The sequence below is a fragment of the Somniosus microcephalus genome, chromosome 6 (genome assembly GCF_052327205.1).
Source record: "Somniosus microcephalus isolate GS21.2 chromosome 6, FLI_Smic_1.0, whole genome shotgun sequence".
Lineage (NCBI taxonomy): Eukaryota > Metazoa > Chordata > Chondrichthyes > Squaliformes > Somniosidae > Somniosus > Somniosus microcephalus.
In genome coordinates this window covers 228,281,515-228,301,978 of record NC_140992.1, presented here as the reverse complement: position 1 = coordinate 228,301,978, position 20,464 = coordinate 228,281,515, and the positions used below count along the sequence as shown (strand labels likewise).

Sequence of the window (20,464 nt, the reverse complement as noted above, 5' to 3'; positions counted from 1 at the left end):
ACATGTTGACCCTTGGCGACATCATCCGAAAACACAGCATCAATTTCCACATGTACGCTGATGACACCCAGCTCTACCTCTATTTCTTCTCTCGATCCCTCCACAGTGTCTAAATTGTCAGACTGCTTGTCTGACACACAGTTCTGGATGAGCAAAAATTTTCTCCAATTAAATATTGGGAAAACCGAAGCCATTGTTTTCAGTCCCCGCCACAAACTCCATTCCCTAGCCACTGACTCCATCCCTCTCCCTAACATCTGTCTGAGGCTGAACCACACTGTTCGCAAGCTTGGTGTCATATTTGACCCTGAAATGAGCATCAGACCACATATCCGCAGCATAACAAAGACTGCCTACTTCCACCTCCGTAACATCGCCCATCTCCACACTTGCCTCAGCTCATCCGCTGATGAAACCCTTGTCCATGCCTTTCTTACCTCTAGACTTGACTATTCCAATGCACTCCTGCCTGGCCTCCCACATTCCACCCTATGTAAGCTTGAGGTCATCCAAAACTCAGCTGCCTGTACCCTAACTCGTACCAAGTCCCATTCGTCATCACCCCTGTGTGTGAAGGAATGAGCCATACCTATTCAGAAAAATACATCATTCTATGAAAAAATTCTGGCCTTATTAAAACATGACAAACTAGGTCTGGAAATCTGGACGCCTCAACAATGGAGAAGCTGTGAACAGCATTCAGGCTATTGAGATAAGATAAGTTGTTGACACTTAATCAATAGCCTTGTTGAAACAGGAGGGTGGAGGCTCCTGACGTCTGAATCTTTGGAAAAAAGACAGTGGTACACCCTGGTAAGATGTTCTAAAGTACACGTCATAAACAGACACATAAAAGAAGAAGAAACATATGCCTTCATAAAAATGACAAAGTAAAAGAAACACCTGCCGCCAAATCATTTTTATGTTAAACTTAGAACACCTATAGAGGGGAGACACGAGTCTGTGTTACAACCAGCTGAGGTGATTAAGAATTGCATAGATCATCCTAATTAAGGTGCTCTAAATGCAAAAGACACAAACAGAAGACCTTGGTAAAAATGACATCAAATAGATGCACCTGCTGTTACACTGTTTTTATGGCGAGCTTAAGACACCTACACAGGAAACACGATTCTTAATTCTACCAGCTGAACTGACTGTAAGAATAGCAGGGGTCAGCAGAAAAATGACTAGAGATAATTAGCTTACATCAGCAGAAAACTTTAAAGGAAATACTACTGAAAAAGGATATAAATATTGAACTTTCAAATGGGATGATAGACTCACTGTAAAAGGGGCAAAGCGATTCTCGGCTTCAGAGACAGGCTCTGTAAGTCTACACCTCTTTGTACCTCGGGGATCAATGGTATTGTATTTGATTTTGATGGATATCCTGGAATAAGACTTAGAACTGTAAAACTGTAGAGAAGTTAAGATCTCGAATAAGAATTGTAAAGCTTATTCTTTTTTGAACCGTTAATGTTGTGATTGAAACACCTACTATAATTACATGTCAGTTCTTTAATAAATCTATATATTTTTAGAATTGTCTCACATAATACTTCTGTATCAAACTCGCGAACTCAATCTCTGTATGCTCCTTGGTGAGGAGTTGCAGAATTCTGAGGGAGTTTTCCGGACCCTCATAATATCCGGAACATTACAGTCTAGCTAAACTTATTAAAAGTACTATCTGGAGGATGGTAACATCTTCAGGTTGTTCCTTTCCTTTAGGGAGAGATAGTCTGGACCTTTAGACCCAATTAAGCGTCTTTAGGATTCGGCTACCTCAAACTTTAGTTGAAAGTGAACGTCTGGGGAATACGCCTGATCTGGGGTAGTCCTAAAGGGGCTAGGACTAGTAATTATCCCTTCAGTTGGCGCCCAATGTGTGTGTTAGCGAGTTGATACAGAACCTATACTTATATTTATATCTATATCCATCTTGTAGATTGTTAAGTATAGTGACAGTGGTACTATGACCCAGATTTAAGACTCTAGAGGCAACAAGTCCCTGATCAGGCCTTGTAGAACTTAAATCAGAACTCTCTCGATATACCATTGAGATCTAGAAATTTCTTATAAAGTTCATATTAAACTCTAACCGAGATTAGGTCCTGATGAAATGGCAAACCCTGTAGGAATTGGCCCAGTCTTTTTATTAGAAACATAGAAGATAGGAGCAGGAGTAGGCCATTCGGCCCCTCAAGCCTGCTCCGCCATTCAATGAGATCATGACTGATCATCCAAATTCAGTACCCTGTCCCTGCCTTCTCTCCATATCCATTGATCCCTTTAGCCTTAAGAAAAATATCTAACTCTTTCTTGAATATATTTAATGAATTGGCCTCTACTGCCTTCTGTAGTAGAGAATTCCACAGGTTCACCACTCTGGGTGAAGAAATTCCTCCTCATCTCTGTCCTAAATGGCTTACCCCTTATCCTTAGACTGTGACCCCTGGTTCTGGACTCCCCGGCCATCGGTCCAGTAAGCCAACCCCAGCAACCACACATTGCGCCCCAGGTCAAGTAAACCTGTGCTTTACACAATGTGTGGTAGACCGGGAAACACCAGCCAGGAAAAAATCTGCTGGATTCTAACTAACCTTGATAAATTGGAAACCTGTTGCCAAGATTGGAATGCCCAATACCTGAGACAACTACTGCAAATTCAAACGATTGCTTTATTAGGGGAAATAATCCTATCCCTGTACCTCCACAAAACCAAGTGATAATTTTTGAAATAGAAGACTTTGATGCTGACAGAGTCATTAGAACTCATGGCACGATTGATGTTGATCCCCAAAACCAGGGGATACAGAATATCCAGTGGGATAATCAAACAAAAACTCCAAATCCAATAAATTCCTTAATGATAAGGTGCACACCCGCACAATTGAGAGGCCTAATGAATGGTGCCCAACAAGGTGGTGGCAACCATGGACGAATAGTAGGACCCGGAGCAGCCTATGCTCCTGGGGGCCATGGATTCCGGTTAAGGTGGCAAGCTCATGATGAAATAAATTACCAGAATCTTCGAGAAAACTATAGGCAGCTTAGAATCCATTATAATCAATGCCAACAGGCACTAGCCCAATCTTATCTAAATGCTGGAGGCGCAATGATTACTGGTCCAGTAAGCCAACCCCAGCAACCACACATTGCGTCCCTAGGTCAAGTAAACCTGTGCTCTATCTACACAATGTGTGGTAGACTGGGAAACACCAGCCAGGAAAAAATCTGCTGGATTCTAACTAACCTTGATAAATTGGAAACCTGTTGCCAAGATTGGAATGCCCAATACCTGAGACAACTACTGCAAATGATACTAAGTTCAGACTTAATCCCCCCATTAAACCAGTGTAACAACTGGGTTCAAATATACGCCTATGTTCTCACTGCAACTCAGGGAGGGCATGTAATGGGTTCCATCAAGGAAATACTAATACAGCCACAACTAAAGGGCTGGTAGCTGCCTACAGATTAGGCAAAGTACTTACACAGGATAACTGGGACATTGTCCATGGTTGCCTGGCCAATCAATACCAAAATACAGCCCTCAAACTTGCTTGTGAAGGTGCTCTAAATGATTATCGAAATAACCAACAAAGATGGGATAATGTCAATCGCATTATCCAATTAAATCATGACCTCTTAGGTCTACCCCAAACTAAACTATAATGAGATCAGAAACTAGGGATAAAAAAACCGGAGAAGGTACCTTTGGTACTCAGAAACAAGGACTGTATAGACCCAAGTCTCAAGTCCACCCCGCCCAGACACAAACTCGTGGCTCGGGACCCCCAAGAGGGTATTCCAGAAGGTTTACACCACCAACTCGCCCACAATACGAGAAAGATTTCTCCCCGGAAAGATGGGATAGACCTCGAAAGGAAAGCGAAGGACAGTGGACTCCCTATGGGGACAGCTTTTACACTGGTCAAAACTATCAGAGAGCCATGGGAGGATACCGGGAAAACCGAAATGGGGGATCAAAAAGATTCCCGGCAGAACCAACGTCCACCCCAACAGGAGGATCGTCAAGATAATAAACCGTCCGACAAACCCCCTAAGGGATCTGGAAAACATGATACCCCCAAGAGGGAGGAACAAAAATCAGTTAAAATAATTAAAGACAAAGCAGCAAATGAAACTCAGGATCCTGAGGATGAACAATCCCAGGATTGAAGGCCTGGCACCCAGCCAGGGCCTCTTGAATTCCCTTATGCCCTGGCAACCTTGCCCACAAACACACAAGTGAAGGCCCTGTTTGATACAGGAGCTGATTACACTGTAATAGATCCTGCAATTATTTAAAAACTAAATGGACAGATTTGGGGAGCCCAATTTGTAAAAGACCATTAGGGGGATTCACACAAGACAAAACCAAAAAAATTGATTTTTACAAAATACCTATATTACTATATGTGGAATCACGGTGACCCTAGATGTAGGACTGGTACCACAATTGGCCTGTTCCCTCATTATAGGACAACCAGACATGAAACATTACCATAAAATCTCAACCAGACCTGTAGAAGCATCCACAGACCAGGATGACAGGGAAAAACATGTTTGGACACAGCTTGATCGAACTTGCCTAGAGGGGGGAGGCAAAGACCTCCTCGAGCAACTCATTAATAGATACCCTTATCTACAACGCCATCCAAATCAATGTGGAAAGATAGACATCAAACCCCACCCACTTGATGCTGGCTGGCACAAACCTAAAATACAGTGGCCTATTCAAGACCACAAAGGAAAAATAGATCTCCTAACAACGCTCAAAGAACTAACAGAAGAAGGTGTCTTAATCAAAATGGCATCTAGAACTAATTCACCATTGTTTGGTGTTGCTAAACCAGATGGGAGGTGGAGATTAGTGGTCGATTATACAGCCTTAAATAGGATAACAGCCCCACATACTGCACAACAGCAAAATTCCACAGCCCTTCTCTCTGGAATCACGAGAGAAAAATATAAAACTTGCATTGATCTAGCAGACGGCTTCTGGTCACATCCAATCAAAAAAGCTGATTGGCCAAAAACAGCGATGACTGGACCCGATGGTTATCAGTATTGCTGGACCAGATTGCCCCAGGGATTTCAAAACAGTCCCGTTCTCTTTTCAGCCCACATCATTGACCTTTTAAAAGACCTACCTAATGTCAATTCATATGTGGACGATATATATCTGTCACATGACAATCTCCAAGAGCACTTGAAAGCCATTGATATTGTTTTATCCAGACTTACAACTGCTGGGTACTTAACATAAAAAAGTCAACTAGTTAGGGCAGAGGTAGATTTTCTGGGCCTGCGAATAACTGGAAACGGTAGAGGATTAACTCAATCCTATAAAGAGCAATTCAATATCCTAAAACTCTGAAAAATCTGCAAGCAAGTTTAGGACTCCTGAATTTTGCTCGATCCTTTACGCCAACCTTTGCCGAGCTCTCAGCACCCCTGTATGCTAGAGTGGGTGAAGCAGCAAAAGGACCGTTCATATTTTCACCAGACGATTACTCAAAATTGCAACAATTATGCTAAGAGGTACAAAAAGCCATTGACCTGGAACAGAGGGATCTACAAGTTCCCCTCAATATTCATCTCAGGTCATCACCTAAAGTGGCAGTTGCAGTTTTCTATAATGAAAAGAGCATAGTGCCCATTCAATTCCATTCTTATAACTTTTCCAATGTCGAAAGGAGGTACATTAAAAAAGAAAGGGTCATGACTATGGTAGTCCAATGCCTCATCAAGGCACGAACCCTTCAAGGGAAATACCCCATTACCATCTATACTGAGATTCCCGATTTAAGATCAGTATTGAGATGGCCTCTGATGAAAAAAGAGCCACCCAGATCCGATATGATAAATTGGCATCGTTCTTGAATGATCCTACACTCATTTTTAAATTTCTCTCCCCGGAAATGGACTTAGAGCATCTCCCCATCATGGAGGATGATGATACGGAGGAGGGAATCAGATAAATACCTATGAGACCACTTATAGAGTACCATCAAGTCATTTACTGTGATGGATCTTCAATGATGATTAAAAAAGGGACATCCCAACAATCCTCAGCTGGGATGGGGATAGTAGTAGGGACTTTTTGAGATTCCTATTCTTTTTATCCAGAAGAATTACTGTCCATACCCCTTGGCCATAAGACAGCGCAATATGCTGAAGCCGCAGCATTACGGTATGCTTTAGAGAAGGCAGACCCTATTAAACCCACACTAATCTGTACGGATAGTGAGTACTGTAAAAGAGGATATAACCAAGATCTAGTTTTCTGGGAACAAACAAATGTTACCAATCATAAGGGTAAACCCATAAAACATAAGTCATTGTGGGAAGACATTCTCCATTTGAGAATTGTCAGGTGATTCATGTAAACGGGCATACCATTGGGACAGTACACTCAAAAGGAAACAGTCTTGCAGACGAACAAGCAAAATGTTCGGTCTGCATGACACCCCCTCGAGAGGGGCCTGCCAATATTAGTGTAATCACTGGGGCAGAACGGGCAGCTAATCAGGATAAGGAACTGATTCAGCTATTAGACCCAACAAAAGAGACTCCACCAGGATATCCACCAAAGTACTTTTACTCGGAAACCCCTACAGGTATTGTGCTAGTTAAGTTGCCCAAGGGAAACCGAGAAGTACCCCCGAGACACAAATGAGAACAGCTTGTAAAAGAAGCTCACGAGGGCATAGGTCAAGCACATTGTGGTGCCAGAACAACATTTTGCAAATTGACCCCCTTATTTTGGTGGCCAGGCATGCTTAAGGCATGTAAAACATACGTGGCAAATTGTGAGCCATGCTATTTAACCAATAAGTCATCACTAATTAAGCCACCACCATTGGCTTCTCTGAAAGCTGATGAGCCAATGGGAAAATTCTTTATTGACTTTATTGGACCACTTCCCCCCGTCTTTTGGGATACAGACATGTTCTCGTTTATGTAGATGGATGCACTTCCTTCTGCTGGCTGGTCCCCACAAAAACTGTTTCGGAAAACGCACTCGCCAGTGCTATTACTGACATAATTACTGTAGCTGGTGCACCCAAAATCTTACACTCCGATCAAGGCAGAGCCTTTGTCTCCAAGGTCTTCGAAGACTACTGCGAACAAAGAGGGATTGGGTTAGAGCACAGCACGCCACGTCATCCACAATCAGAGGGGCTGGTGGAACGTAAAAACCCGGAAGTGAAAAAGCTATTGGTTAAACTGTTGAGAATCAGGGGAAATAAGTGGACCACCGTCATTCCGGAGGTGCAGCTATCATTAATAATGTGCCCGCATCTGCATCAGGGACAGTGTCCCCTAAAACTCCATATTATCTGATGTATGGAGTTGAGATGCATACACCGCTTACCCATAGTTCTTTTATTGCCTCTACACTCTCTGATTCCTTGACCCAACAGCGACAGTTAGATTTTAAAAAAGAAGTAACAGAGGAGATTCATCAAATTGATCAGAGGATAAGGGAGGCAAATAGGCAGAAAAATTGACAAACAAAGCATGGCAACCCCTAGTAGGAGAATGGGTACAGGAAAAAAAGTTCGAGCAAAAACCTGGTTTAAGACCGAAGTGGAAAAAACCTGTTCAAATACATACTGTTATTAACGAAGGAACAGTTAAAATACATATTAATCAGCCAAATGGCAAGCATATTCTTAAAACTGTCTCCATAGACAATCTCAAAAGATGTCCTGTGGGATACCGAAATGGAGGAATAATACAAAGTGCAGTCGTACACTGTCTTTCAAGACCCAGCTTGGAGCACGACACAGGAACTGGATGCGATCAAATTACTGACGACGGTCAGTCAGACTGTGTCGCCGACTCCTCCACACGATGCCTGGCAACGCCTCAGGAATTGGATTCGCGAAAAGCCACAACCGAAACAAGGAAAGATCAACGAGTTACTTCAACGAAAGAGGAAGACACTGCGGATGAAGAAGGTATCAACTGAGCGCCTGGCAAGGCCTTTATGAAAACAAGAATTTGTCCACACGCTGGATCGAAGGAACAGCGTGTCAAACTTCAGCTAGTTCCAAATGACGTCTCCTTGACTCGTATGAATAACTCACCTCTACAAAACGTACATCTGCCAGTTGGACATTCTAAGGACATGTTGTTTCACGACTTGCATGACAATGTCCCTATCATCCTTTTAAATTGTGTTCAATTTAAAATAAGGCAAAATATTGTCCTAGGATGACTTAAAAGGAATTTTCCTGTAGCACATGATTAGGCTCTTGTGAATTTCGGGACATTAATGTGCTATTGTAACCTTATTAGTAACATTGACCAAACTCTGTCTTGATGCTCGAGTTCATTTTTTGGTCAAGAGGAGGGTGTGAATGAATGAGCCATACCTATTCAGAAAAATACACCATTCTATGAAAAAATTCTGGCCTTATTAAAAGACAACAAACTAGGTCTGGAAATCTGGAAGCCTCAACAGCATTCAGGCTATTGAGATAAGATAAGTTGTTGACACTGAATCAATAGCCTTGTTGAAACAGGAGGTTGGAAGCTCCTGACGTCTGAATCTTTGGAAAAAAGACAATGGTACACCCTGTTAAGGTGTTCTAAAGTACACTTTGTAAACAGACACATAAATGAAGAAGAAACATATGCCTTCGTAAAAATGACATCAAGTAAAAGAAACACCTGCCGTCAAATTGTTTTTTGTTAAACTTAGAACACCTACAGAGGGGAGACACGAGTCTATGTTACAACCAACTGAGGTGATTAAGAATTGCATAGATCATCCTAGTTAAGGTGTTCTAAATGCAAAAGACACAAACAGAAGACCTTGGTAAAAATGACATCAAATAGATGCACCTGCTGTTACACTGTTTTTTATGGTCAGCTTAAAACCTACACAGGAGATACAAATCTTAATGCTACCAGCTGAACTGACTGTAAGAATAGCAGGGGTCAACAGAAAAATGACTTGAGATAATTAGCTTACATCAGCAGAAAACTTCAAAGGAAATACTACTGAAAAAGGATATAAATATTGAACTTTCAAATGGGATGATAGACTCACTGTAAAAGGGGCAAAGTGATTCTCGGCTTCAGAGACAGGCTCTGTAAGTCCACACCTCTTTGTACCTCGGGGATCAATGGAACTGTATTTGATTTTGGTGGATATCCTGGAATAAGACTAAGAACTGTAAAACTGTAGAGAAGTTAAGATCTCTAATAAGAATTGTAAAGCTTATTCTCTTTGGAACTGTTAATGTTGCGATTGAAACACCTACTATAATTACATGTCGGTTCTTTATTAAATCTATATATTAGAATTGTCTCACATAATACTTCTGTATCAAACTCGTGAACGCAATCTCTGTATGCTCCTTGGTGAGGAATTGCAGAATTCTGGGGGAGTTATCTGGACCCTCATAATATCCGGAACGTTACAGTCTTGCTAAACTTATTAAAAGTGCTATCTGGAGGACGGTAACATCTTCAGGTTGTTCCTTTCCTTTAGGGAGAGATAGTCTGGACCTTTAGACCCAATTAAGCGTCTTTAGGATTTGGCTACCTCAAATGTTAGTTGAAAGTGAACATCTGGGGAATACACCTGATCTGGGGTAGCCCTAAAAGGGCTAGGACTAGTAATTATCCCTTCATGTGCTCGCTGACCTACATTGGCTCCCGGTTAAGCAGCGCGTCAATTTCAAAATTCTCATCCTTGTTTTCAAATCCCTCCATAGCCTCGCCCCTTTCTATCTCTCTAATCTCCTTCAGCCCCACAACCCCCCGAGATATCTGCGCTCCTCTAATTCTGCCCTCTTGAGGGTCCCTGATTATAATCGCTCAACCATTGGTGGCCGTGCCTTCTGTTACCTAGGCCCAAAACTCTAGAATTCCCTGCCTAAATCTGTCCTCCTCGCTACCTCTCTTTCCTCCTTTAAGACGCTGCTTAAAACCTACCTCTTTGACCACCCTAATTTATCCTTATGTGGATCGGGGTCAAATTTTTCATCTTAAAATACTCCTGTGCAGCGCCTTGGGATGTTTTACTACGTTAAAGGCGCTATATAAATACAAGTTGTTGTTGTTTGTTGCACTCCCTCTATGGCAAGTATATCCTTCCTTAGGTAAGGAGACCAAAACTGTACACAATAGGTCAATGAACTCATCTAGGCCATTCCCTGGGTGTTCACCTTATCTTAGAGGGGTGCTTCTGGTAACTCAATTACAGCCATTGGTTTTCTCAGCAGCTTAGCTTTTGGTTAAGATGCTGATTATGACTGCCAAGGTGGATTGGCTGATGGCTTTTGTGCTATGAAGGATTGGGTTAAGGGGCTCAGCCAGAAGAAGGATACTGCTAACCATGAAACTTGGGACCAGTTCGAAGTGACTGCTGATATTGTGGACTTGATGGCAGATGATGTAGCCAAATATTTCCTTGCCTAAACACTAATCCTGTTAAGGTTAAGATTAACTGTTAAGGGGAGGAGAGCTATTAGGCAAAATCAGAGGGCCTTCAAAGCAATGGTTGAAGCTTCTTCACAACAGCAAGAACTGCTGCAAAGGTAGATTAGCATGCAGCATATTGTGAGGCCAGAAGGGTCAATAGGCCCATTGAAAAAATTCAGCATGTCCAAGAAGGGTAATAATATGACTGGTGTGCAGAGCGTTTTAAATTATGATTTTCAAACAAGATATTAATACCTGTATTAATATTTCACAAGGATAGACCATCCTTGCTTAAATATGGTTGCCACTGAATACTTATCTATGGATGTTTAAAAAGACTGTTCTAATAGTTTTGCCTTAAGTATTATGTTACATCTGCTAAAATTGAAATGATATTCAAAGCGACACACTCAGCTTTGAACTTTGACAACTGAGAGATCGTTGCAGTTTTTAAACTCTTTCCTTTCAAATAATAAGTGTCAAAATTATTTTCTGCACTTCTAATGATGTCTATTATAAAGTAGAGAATTGGAGCAAAACACATAAATGTTGTTTAATCCCTAGTATTCTGGAATCTGACTAGAGGGCCAATTTAACTCCCAGCAAGAGCAGTCGGCAATCCCAGGCGAGAGACTTTGTCAGATGCCTGGCAGATTTTAAATGCCAGGCCTCAGTTGAACCCCACCCGTCAGCTGCTAATCGTTTTGGGTAGAAAGTGGCTGCAGGCTGCAGGGGGATGTAGATCAGATGGTCCGGAGGCCACCTGCCAGCACCAAGATAAGGCTGTTGACAGCCAGGTAAGTCCAGGGATGGGGTTTGATGGTCTTGCAGCTGGGAAAGGGGGGAGCCCAGGGTAGCAGAGGCCCAGGCTTTCCTTGTGGGATCAGGAGAACTTCTGCTCCTGGCCCCACTAAGGAAAGGTTTTTTAATTTACCTTTAGTGGCCTAGCCAGCTTTATAACAGCTGACGGGAGGGCCATGGCTACCCCCTCCCCCCCTGCTCAGGAGCTGTTCAAAATGCCATCAGTGTGCCATGTCCACCATGAGACCTCAATTTGCATTTATTAATGAGGCTCCCGCTCGAGTCTGCCGCCAAAACCAGCGTAATTAAAGTGGGGAATCGGCATGACAGAGCGCGAATTGGAGCTGCTCCATTTTAACTGCTCGCTTACTCTCCCTCTGATGGGGGAGGAGTTAAAATTCTTCCTTATGTGTCTGGTTTTGGCGCTGAACAACATCTGCAATTCTGAAAGGGTTCTTTAATAAACACATCGCCTATTGGATGTATGAGTGGAAAATTGAAATTTCCAAAATAATGAACGGATAAAACAAACTCCAGTGGTTGTGCTGCATTAAAAGAACTCACTGGAAATAGTCTTTTTAAATAACAGGCAGGTATGCTTTGTACACGAGGAATTAATTGGTTCCATTATAAGAGACGCAAAGGGGAAAAGACCCAGTTCTTTTACGTTTTGAACATAAATCACTAGCTTCTACCAGATTATTCCTCCTCATTACCTAGCGGGAAGCTTGCTTTGTTCACAGGATTTCCACTTAGCTTGCTGTCGGGTTTTTACACCAACATTTATAAGAGAGGCTTATTCTTCAAATCATTGGCAAAGTCCTCTAAATGAAGAAATGCTCTTTGTCTCCAGACATTTCTCCATTTTATTTAGTAGAATTTTTTATAGTAACTCATTTTTTAGAGCAGTCATACACAGGAAACTTGTAGATTTAGGAAACTGAAGAAATTTGGCCTTGGATGCTAAAGAACTGACATAAACTAAAGTACCTCATCACTGACTCAGACACAGCACTAATTTGAATGTTGGCCCTCATAAACTTTAAAATGGGGAAAATGCTGCAAGGACAATTATATTTGATTTGTCATACCTCTTTTCTTTCACAAGCAGGTTTGAAACAAATTCTTTTGCTTCCTCAGACACGTTTTCAAATCCTTCTGCATCGAAGTTCCAGTTTGCATTGATAATATTGTTCATGGTTTCAGTGTCATGATCACCCAGAAAAGGGGACATGCCACTCAGCCTAGAAAAGTAGACATCCGTCATCTTTATGCATAGAATCAACAATTAGAGTTATTTATTTATTTTAACTGCTCATAAAAGAGTGTCTCTGGAAGGAATGGCTTGATGGGTTGAAAGATCTTTTCTCTTTCCTGTGTAATACATAGTCTATATCGGAGCCTCAAGTTTCCATTAATTGTTAAGGGATTCAACATTAGATGGCTAAGAGCTAAAATAATCTGTAGTGCCTACTATCAGAAAATAATAGTGATGACCAATGTAAGCCCCATTCCCGACAAACTTTACTTAAATATAAATCTGTTTTATCCTCCTTGCCCCATTTTTCCCTCTTTTCTCTTGAAGTACACACACAGGAGCCATTAATATGATTGCTGGCACCCATTGATCTGCATTGGATGCCAGCATCTGCATAATGGGGTGCGAAGGCCCGAGGCCTACTCCCCATAATGTGGCTGCAGTGCCCGAGAAGTACTCCAGTCGCTCAGCACCCATTATAACCAGGCACTGTACGGTAAAGTCACATGAAGATCTGTAAACGTTTCACCTGGGTGGCTCTGTGCTTGCATTAGTGCTGCCCATCTTAACAGCTGCTGAATTGTTATTATGGGACAAAGCCAGTTTATTTTTGCACAGGTGCATGGAATGACTGAGATGGGACTGCATTCTTGGCTTCACTGTATACTATTTTTGTGCTTAAGCCGCGGTTGTTCATAACACATGCCCAAACCATAACGAGGGGGTTTCTCTTATGTAACTGCCACACTAGAATCACAAAATTAGTTTTCCACAGAAGCTAATAAAGCCTGACTGCAATCTTAGCACCAGCCATTTATAAAGATAATCACATTTCACTGTAAGAATTATCTACTTATATCATAGTCAGAACCTGGGGCAAACATGGGATTACCAGTGTGTAGAGGTTCGCAAAAATCCCCTAAATCCCTGAAGATCGGAAAATATTGGTCCACATCGTGGACGAAGAATTGTGTGATTTGAATTGTCTCTGGGTTGGACAATGTTTTAAAAGCATACCCAGAACTCTTGGACAACATCAGGACTTTAAGATTAAAATGGTACCTCAGAGTTTCGAACTGTGTAAATTGCAGAGGGGTCTGAAAATGGCCGTCAGAAAAGCATGGCCAAAAAGGACAAGAGAAGCAGCTTGAAGTGTCTGTGTAAGTGGGAGGATCAAGCAGTGGCAGTCAGACCTGTCAATCAAACCAGGGAGTTTCCCTTCTCTACAGAGGCAATGTTTATTTACAAGAAACTGCAGGATGTTGACATAAGGGATTAAACCACTTGAGACTGACCGCAGGACACAGGGCTTCTGTTTACACAGAAATCCAACTCCATTCAACACCACTTACACATAATGGGACACATCGAAACTACGGAAAGGACTTTGATAAGGAATGAATGGGTTTTTGAATCACCCATTAAACTCCGGATGTGGGCGGGAACATTTTGACCCCAGAACGTAGACACATTCAAACCACTCTGAATCAGCCAATCATAGCCTTTCTCTTGTGTATTCGAACTTTTGGGCACCAATTTGCACACAGACCCTTTCAGCGCCAAACAGCAGGAGCTGGCAGGATATAAAGATAGCTCCTGAGAAGCTATCTCTTCCTTGGACCACAGGTGAGCAGGTTTCTGACTCCTCAGCAAGGCAATCTAGTGAGGAGTTAAAGGGGGTGGTAATTTAAGGGAAATTGCTAAGATTGTTTAATTAACATTGTAGCCATTTATCCCTTGTTTTTGCTGTCTTCTTCCCTCATTTAAGCAATTGTACAGTGATTACTAAAATCGTGTGGTGTAGTTTTCTTTAGTTTAATAAAAGTTGATTTTCTCACATCCAGACCAGTTGTCCGTTTTTGATATATCATTAATTATAAGTCCTCCAGTCAGAACTGGAAGGTGGGGTTTAGCGATTCGAAACCGCTGTTTGGGATTGGTCAGAGGTGCAGTGGCAAAAAGCTGCTTGACCAGGTAAATTACCGTAAACCAGGTAAAGGAAGATAAATTACCGTAAACCCCGAAAAAGATGCCCCCCCTGCAAGTGTGGGTGCACAGACTGCACAGAACTGAAACTGACTTCCATCACAGCGAAAAGTAAAGAAGTATGTGTATTCTACTGAATTGCCCTATGTCCCTCAACATTACAGAAGGAAGTATCTGTACCACACCATTTACTGTTGGCTTTTAATTACTCTTTGTTATTACGTGAATTTCCTTTCCAGTAACATCATGAACAGTATTTCTACACCTCACTGTTCCAATTAATTAAGTCGCTAGATTGAAATGTTGTATCTTGAATAGATGATGAATAGAATGCACTTGATCCCCAGGTGACTGTGAAAAGGAGTATTGCAATTCTTTCAGAAATACCTGGAACAGACACTCCAACACTGCTCTTTGTGATCTTATTCAACACATCATAGATGAAGACATAGAATAAGATGAGTGATAGTGAACAACATTGCCTCACTCCTCTTCTAAGCGACCTAGTTCAGTGAGCTCATCTGTCATGTAGATCTTGAAACTGGCCTTACAAAAGAAAGTATGGCCAGGATTCCTGATGCTGTTTGTCTCTTGGTGCAGAAGACTAGCTAACTACAGACAGCTAAAGGAGATAGTGACAGTATGGGTATAATAGTCCTTCCCCTCCTCCACTGTTAAATTGACGGTTTCACCAATTTTAATCTTAAGTCACTTCTGAACATGCTCCCTGCAACCTAGAAGATACACTACAAACCACTGGATACATACAGCATATAGGTGATGACTCCCACACTCCACATGTCTGTGGCGAACGAAACATAATCGTAATTCACCACTTCTGGAGCAAGGAACTCTGGGGTACCAAAATTAACTTTCAATTTCTCTCTTGGTTTATACCTAAAAAAGAAAAGATTTGTTTCAGCGACCATTAAAAATTAGATCTGCTCCGTGTATTTTAATAATTCATAGTGCCCCAATGTTCCCTAAACAGCCCAATGTTGTGGTGATGGAGTGGAGTTAAAGAAAACAGTGCGCCACCATACTGCACCATTGTAGTGATAGGGTCTAGGCTGCTGCCTCAGTTCCACACACATCACATTCTGGATTCTGCCATGCTGTAACTGATTAAAGCCAAACAAGGCAGGTAAAATTGGAAAGTAAGTACTGCTGGAATGTGCTCACAGATTGACATTGGAATAACTTCCACCAACTGAGCTGGAGAAGGGTGAATGACACGAAAACATATTACAAATGGGACAATTTTTTTTTTGCTCTTTATCAAAACATGTTTCAGTTATGGCAGTCCTGTTTTTACCATTAGAATTTCAAATTCAATTAATCATCCTATTGTCATGTGTACATTGCCACCAAGCTTATGCCAGAGTCTTACCACTGCCTGTCATAGTTGTTGAAATAGTAACACAGTGACACTGAACCACTTGTTCTACCATATCAAATAAAACAATTCCTATAACAGCTGGTATTGCATTTGCAAATGGTGCATGATAGCCTGGGTTTGGGTTTCAATTCCTTGTTACTGAATAATGTATTTGAAATTTAAGGAGGCAATATCTTCATGATAAAGTGTTTGAATTTTTTTTTGTTTGGGATGGAAAAAAGCCAGAAGAGCCATAAATCATCACAACAACGTCACCACTGTTTTTACATGATTTACATCTTCACATTATGGTTTGCAAGCAAATGCCAAAAAGTTTAACAAACATTTTTTCATGAAGGATCTGACATTTATACCCCTTTTATATTACTATGTGCAAGTTTCTATTCTGCTAAATCACCCCTTTGATGCTCTGGGACAGGTTTCGGCAACAACTTAAAATGGTTGCTCCAAAGTTAGTTGCAATTGTGGCTTTAGCACTACTGTGCATGTGCGAATTGCATTAGGGACTTTGCCCATCTGTCAGGGAAGATCTGTACAGGTCAACAATGCTGAAAGTGCTTTTATGAGAGGTGTTTATATTTGCCACCTCTGGGAGTTTTGGTTGGAGGCAGGGAGTGAAAACATCATTGCAGTAGAGCATCACTGCATCCAGTAGAAATTTACACATGCAGAAAATTAAATCAGCCTCAATCATTAGACGTTTCACAGAAAATTTTATTTTATTTTATTTCGCCCCTCCTCCGTGTGACTCTAGACAATATGGGCAGACTACTTGAACCAACCCTGATTCTGTCCTCAGACAACTTTGTATGCACACTTTCCAGTATTAGTCACTAGATGGCGATCAGGTCCAGGAACCTTGCCTGATTTTACTTCTCCCTTACTTAGAAGCACTGATGCCAAATTTAATGCTTCTATTACTCACATTTATTCAACATGGATCAAACATGGAAACATCTTGGTCAGTACAGCTCAGTCCCAAACTGGACAGTGCACATATAAAATGAATCATGAGCTTCACAGGTGTTTGTAAAATCTATAATATTGAACAACTGTTTTTCACATTACGATTGTGATTTACCAGTGAACCGAGCTATTGTTGGCAATTAGATTTATTTCACTTTAGAATGTTTGAATCAAGTCATTTATAGGGGCATAGATAGGGTAGATAAAGAGGAACTTTTCCCCTTAGTAGGGGGGTCAATAACAAGGGGGCACAGATTCAGGGTAAGGGGCAGGAGATTTAGGGGGGATTTGAGGAGGAACTTTTTCACCCAGAGGGTGGTTGGAAGCTGGAACTCACTGCCTGAAAGGGTGGTAGAGGCAGGAACCCTCACAACATTCAAGAAGCATTTGGATGAGCACTTGAAATGCCATTGCATACAAGGCTATGGACCAAATGCTGGAAAATGGGATTAGACTGGACAGGGAGGGATGGGCGGCGCAGACACGATGGGCCGAAGGGCCTCTTTCTGTGCTGTAAAACTCTATGACTCTATGACTCTATAATTAAACTGAAGCAGCTCTTACCTTCTAGCCAGACCAAAGTCAATAATTTTGATCTGATTTCCTGTGTTGTTTACACACAAAATATTTTCTGGCTGTGGGACACAAGAAAGGCATTTTCATGAAAACTCAGATCCTGGTGTATGCAGAAGTTTCGGGCCAGTAGCTTTCTTCATGCATCACATAGCTACTCATAACACCAGCACAATCCAACTATTATCCTACGCTTTACAAGAAAATGTTAACTACTTTTTTTAAATAATTATTTATTTAGTGGGGGTTTTGTTAGGTGACCTTCCCTCCACCTTCCCCCGCCCCACCCCATTTCCAAGCCAAGAGGACAAATACACAGCCTACTCTCAAGCACCTGCCACTCTATAACTGATTGGTTGCGAGAGGCCTGAGCTGACCTAAATGTCGGTTTTCCCTGCCTCGGGAAGCATATTGCTCACACTTGCCCATGTGGAATTCATGAACTTGCTGTGTGATGAATGGATGGTATGGATCTTTATCTTATCACTCTATGGAGGCACCTGCTTTTCAGGAAACTATTTCTATGGCACTGACAACAAAACTGATTTGTTTTTATTGTCAGAATTACATTTTTATTGAAAAAAGGTAATTTTAAAAACAAAGATTACCCAGAAGAGTTCAAGTGAGAAAAGCTGAACTCACTTTACATAGTGCAACATCCTTTATTGTTATATAAATGACAGTTAATTGCTCATTAACCATGACTAATTTACAGCAACAAGATAGATAATTAAAAATAAAATGCAAGTTCAGTAATCATAAATTTACATATAAACGAAGATGGTTAAATAAAAGATCATTCAATGGTGCATTTAGAAATGGAGGGATGTGGATATAAAACATACCTTAAGATCTAAGTGAAGGATATACTGTTGGTGTAAGTATTGGATACCTTCACAAATTTGCTTCATAAAGACGATCGTATCCAATTCTGTCAGATTATAGTTTTCATCAATGATTCGGTCAAACAGCTCACCGCCTCCAACACTGCAATCAACATAATGTTCTGATGTAATTTGAATTAACAGCATCTTCAATTATTTTTCTCTTTTAAACAGATATTTTGTAAAAGCCTCTTCTCAGGAGATTCTTCCCAGTGTTTGGCCTTTGGGAATTTGGTGAGCACAGGATAATGAAGACAGTCACTCTGATTTTCCCTCTCTCTCTTGCTTAGCACTTGCCCAGACAACCTATTTTTATTTGGTGCTGAGGGAACTTTTATGTCCACCTGAGAAGGAAGATGGGGCCTCGGTTTAATATCTCATCGAAAATGGAAAATGAGACATTCCCTTAGTACTGCACCGAAATGCCAGCTTAAATTATGTGCTCAAGTCTCTGGAGTGGGAATTTGAACTCACAACCTTCTGACTCAGAGGCAAGAGTGCGACCACTGTGCCAAGGCTGACACACGAGCGTAGACAGGTTTGAGCTAGAAATGTATCTGCAGTCACTGCTAATATCTCTCCGTAACTACTAGTGCGCATATTTGAAGCACCCTGAAATCAGAAATCTCAGTTTTGGACCCTCCCCACAATGGAGTACTGAAGGGACACTCGACTTCATGGGCAAGAATATATACAAACAAGGCGAATGTATATTTATAAACTGTATGAATAGAACCGCGTTTATGTGTTCAACCATAAATGTATTTTGATGCTTTGGCAACATAAGATGTACCTTATCATGCCAATAAAGCGATTTGAATTGTGAATTGTGAAATTGTGGGTGGCTGAGACCTAGAACTGAGAGATATGAGTGGCAAGCAGCCTGGGGACTTAAGCGTGGAGCCTTATTTATAAGTGCTCTTATCACTAAAATGTTTTAAAATAAATTCTCTAGTAACATTGGGAGGGTTTTGCTGAGGGTCACACAGAGTATTCACATAAGACCCAAGCTTGCATGCACATTGCAATTAAATCTCCATCCTGTCATCTAAGTGAGTCCCCTTAAAATCTACACATGAATTAAACACAAGGGCCTAGAAATTGAGTTTTGGCTTAGCCAGGGCTTTAGCGCCGGAAGTTAGTGCCGGCGCTAAGTCCCCCTGCGCGCGCCAAAAATTCAGCAGGGCCGCGCCCAAACGGCTGCCGGCGCTACTGAAGGGTCTTTGCGGCGGTAAATCGGCGCTAAGTGCCGTTTCGCGCCGCAATTCTGGCGCTGCGGCACCCGATGCGGTGCGGCAGGCTCGGGAAGTGCAGGCCTCCTCCTTCCCTTAAGGAGGAGCTGCCTGCACCCGATCGCGGCCCGCGAAAATCTTTTAAAAAATGAGCCCGGCACCTCGGACAAGTGCCGGGCTTGCTTCTGTTCCGGCGGGGGGGGTGGGGAAGTCCGGGGAGGGAGCTGCGGCCAGGCGGCCGGCGGGAAAGCGGCCGGCCGCCGCGGGGCCTTTAATGCGCCGGCGCAAAGACTCGTAAGACTCTGTTGCCAGAGTCTTAGTTGCGGCTGTCACGGGCGAGGCGGCCGCAACTGAATTTCGGCGCTGGGGCCCGTCGGCATGGCAACCGGGACGCTGCGCACACCGATGACGTCATCGGTGCCGGCGCAGCGCTACCGGTCTACCGCGGCGTAAGGGCCCCAGGCAATTTCGGCGCCGGCGCCAAATGCAGCGCTAGGCCCTCTAGCGCCGCAAAATCGGCGCTAAGGGCACTCAATTTCTAGGCCAAGGTAAATTAAAACGGGAACTTAAGTTCCCCTGGCTCTAAGCGTGGGTGCATTTTATCCCTAACTGCAAGTTCAAGCTGCAAGGTTAAAGTTACCTGAGCCCACTGCCCATCCCCTGACCATGCCTGTTCTTTGTTCTCAGTGAGCACTGGCTCTTCACTTAAACTTAGCTCCCAAATTCCCAGACCTCTCTGTTGTCAAGACTACGCTTCTCCACGAGACTAGTGATCTAGTGACTAGTGGATTGCGAGTGGAGTTCGGGGCCAGGGATCGCGAGAATATCAGTGCTAATTTGATCCTGTGAGCGACAACAACATTCATGTCTGAGGCCGGGACCCAGGACCGAGGACGAGCCCAGCAGCGAA

The 20,464-nt window shown here is 42.3% G+C and overlaps 1 protein-coding gene across 2 annotated transcripts in view; it reads right to left on the bottom strand.

The window, feature by feature from the left end:
- mylk3 (myosin light chain kinase 3) overlaps window positions 1-20,464 on the bottom strand; it is a 125,256-nt gene that overhangs the window by 10,214 nt on the left and 94,578 nt on the right. For both annotated transcript variants that reach the window (XM_085991525.1, XM_085991524.1), the window contains exons 8-11: window positions 18,284-18,425; window positions 17,430-17,500; window positions 15,269-15,397; window positions 12,348-12,500 (exon numbers count right to left, since the gene is read on the bottom strand). In XM_085991525.1, coding sequence (XP_085847651.1) covers window positions 12,348-12,500; window positions 15,269-15,397; window positions 17,430-17,500; window positions 18,284-18,425 — 495 coding nt within the window. The remainder of the gene's footprint in view (window positions 1-12,347; window positions 12,501-15,268; window positions 15,398-17,429; window positions 17,501-18,283; window positions 18,426-20,464) is intronic.